Source organism: Cervus elaphus, chromosome 1 (assembly GCF_910594005.1).
Source record: "Cervus elaphus chromosome 1, mCerEla1.1, whole genome shotgun sequence".
NCBI lineage: Eukaryota > Metazoa > Chordata > Mammalia > Artiodactyla > Cervidae > Cervus > Cervus elaphus.
Genome location: NC_057815.1, coordinates 61,817,016 through 61,819,894, shown reverse-complemented (window position 1 = coordinate 61,819,894; position 2,879 = coordinate 61,817,016). Strand labels below are relative to the sequence as shown.

General features: G+C 43.8%; 1 protein-coding gene across 1 annotated transcript; it reads right to left on the bottom strand.

Moving 5' to 3' along the window:
• Nucleotides 1-695: 695 nt before the first annotated feature.
• Nucleotides 696-1,649, bottom strand: LOC122695024 (olfactory receptor 52L1). Its single transcript, XM_043904533.1, has one exon. The coding sequence runs from the start codon at nucleotides 1,647-1,649 to the stop codon at nucleotides 696-698; it is 954 nt and encodes a 317-aa protein (XP_043760468.1).
• Between the last annotated feature and the right edge of the window lie 1,230 nt (nucleotides 1,650-2,879).

Below are 2,879 nucleotides of genomic sequence, written 5' to 3'. Positions count from 1 at the left end.
TATTTCTTCCCTTTTTATCTTTAGCAAAATGATAGGTAAATTAAAACACAATAAAGTTAAAATACAAATAGATCTTTTAAAAAAGAGAAACCACTACACGTGTTTTTTCATTTAAAATAGAGATCATATCACATTATTTCCAGAACCTATTATGTTACCTGCCCCACTTAAGTTTATTTTAAATAAATAGCACCTATATTGCAGTGAATAGTATTCTCTCATATTGTAGCTGTCTCAAATGCTTTAAGAAAGACTCTCACTACTTAGGAACCTGGTGACCTGAAGCTCACAGCACTTACATCTTTGATGACACTCAGAACTAAAACTAGGCAAACATTAGAACTTCCCATACCCACTCCAGATGTGTTGTACAGTCAGTCATTAGAGATAAGAATAATGGCATATTCAGAGCTTTCATCTATTTCTCTTATCCTTAAATCCCTCCATCACCTGATGTAGAGAAATGTCAGGATCATGAAAAAAAAGAAGGGGGAAAATATTTACAAGTTGAGCTCTCCAGGCACATCCCAATCAGCTGTGGGGCCAAGTGTTCATGAGGTTCTTTGCCATGAGACTATAACAACCAGAAGGACTTCTCACAGTAGCAGTGGACTCTATCCATATGGCCAAGACCAACCATGGGCTCCTGGCAGCATGGCTGGCAAGAACCTCTGAAGAAAATAGTTGGGATGTGTTCAGATCTGTCCTTTTATGTCAAACACCCTGAGTACTCGCTGGCGGATCTGCTGAGTCTTCACCCCATAGACCAGAGGATTGAGTGCAGGTGGCACCAGGAGGTAGAGTGTGGCCAGAAGAACATGGACATGATGGGGCACCTGCTGGCCAAAGCGGTGAGTGAGGAAGGAGAATATTCCAGGCACGTAGAAGACCAGGATGACACAAATATGAGATCCACATGTGCTAAAGGCCTTAAGCCGGGCCTCACCCCCTGGTACCTTCAGCACTGCCTGCAGGATGAGGGCATAGGAAACACCAACGGCCAGGACATCTAGGCCAACCACAAGCAGTGCCACCGCCAGCCCATAGGCTCGGTTCACTGTGCTTTCTGAGCAGGCGAGTTTTACCACGGCCATGTGTTCACAGTAGGCATGGCCTATGACGGTGGCCTGGCAGAAGACAAGTCTCCTCAACAAGATGGGGAAGGGGAGGAGGAGGAGTATCCCCCGCACCAGCACCGCCATCCCAATGCGCCCTATGACCCTGGGATGCAGGATGGTAGAATGGTGCAGAGGGTGACAAATGGCTACATAGCGATCCAGAGCCATGGCCACAAGTACACCCGACTCCATGGAAGAGAACGCGTGGATGAAGAACATCTGGATCAGACAGACGGTGTACCCAATCTCATGGGCGTGAACCAGGAGCACTGCAAGGGTTTTGGGTGCAGTGGAGGAGGCTAGGACCAGGTCAATGCCAGAGAGCATGGCCAGAAAGAGGTACATAGGCTGGTGCAAGGATGGGTCAGTCCAGATGGTGAGGAGGATGGTGACATTGCCCAGGAGGGCAAGAAGGTAAAGGACACACAGCAGGAGTGCTATCCAGTGCTGGCTTTCCTCTAAACCTGGGATGCCGATCAGGAAGAAGGATGGCTGGATCAGCCTCCAGCTGGAATTCCTCAGGGTTGTCATCTAAATGGCTTGGAAAGGGAAGAGACAAAAAGAAAATCATAATTTCTCCATTCCTGGTGCATTTTTTTCTGTCCCCATAACTCTCTATTTCAAACTTTTGCTATGTCTGTCTCTTATCATGATGATACTGTGCTCCTGAAACCCCCACTTAACAAGAAATATGAACTAAATAGCTATCATATTTAACTTCTGCAGAGTTAGAACAAAAATCTTTAAACTAGGTATGTTTGTGTATGTCTGTTTGTCTTAAAAGACAGACACAGTGTGAAATCATTGTCTTTTCAGTGTAAGAGAGGATTACACACTTGTATTTATGTATTATCAGTAAGAGTCAGAAATGATTTAGTTCTTGTGGATTATAAATCTATACATCACTTCAACTGTCTTTTTCGTAACTCAATGCTAACATAAAAGATTGCCCCGAAACAGTGACCATGGCAGGTACAAAATCTAAAATGCCTGGAGGGCTCATATCTCCCACCTTTTGCTTTCCTTCCAGATTCAAATCCATAATTAAAGGAACATTTTTCATTGACACCTCCAAGAGAATCTCACAATTTTACAAAACTTCACATTTCAGTGCTGAACATTCTACAGAATGAGAAAGTTAATTCTCTCTTAACTACTTCCCTTCTGCTACAAGTTTCAACCCCTTTCTCACATCTCAGCTGAGGAGTCAGAGGACAGCTGAGCATTGGTGGAAGGCCACCACCCATTGCTCTGATAGGAGCAGTGTCAGCAGAACAGTGGAGGAAGATGAAGATAAACTTTAGTGGGCGAAAGAGAAGAGCAGAGACGTGTGTCTGAGTAGAACCTGCCTCTTCTTTGTACTGTGTTGTTGTGAGTTTAGGGAGAAAGCTGAGAGCTGTTTGTTATGCATTAATTACTAAAGTACACAAGAAATCCCTCAATGATTTGTAGAGGAAAAGCAAAAGGGACTTTATTCCCAGGAAACTAAAAATGAAGATATATTTAGCTCTCTGGTCAGAAGGCAGAGGACAAGTAACAAAATTTGAAGTTGTCCGTTCCTAATTATTCATGTAAATTTAGTCCAAGTGACCTCTCTTCTATGAAGCCTTCCCCAAATTCTGTGAAGCAGCCTGGCACGTCTCCTTTACTTTTCTCTAAAATCACCTTCCTGGCCATGTCATTGCACTGATTACTTTGAACTGTAAAACTCACTAGTGTGTCGGTCCTTTAAAAGTGGGGACAATGCCTTGCTTATGGGCT

Excerpts from the sequence above, each read along its gene's own strand:
- LOC122695024 (XM_043904533.1), bottom strand. The coding sequence starts at position 1,649 with ATGACAACCCTGAGGAATTCCAGCTGGAGGCTGATCCAGCCATCCTTC.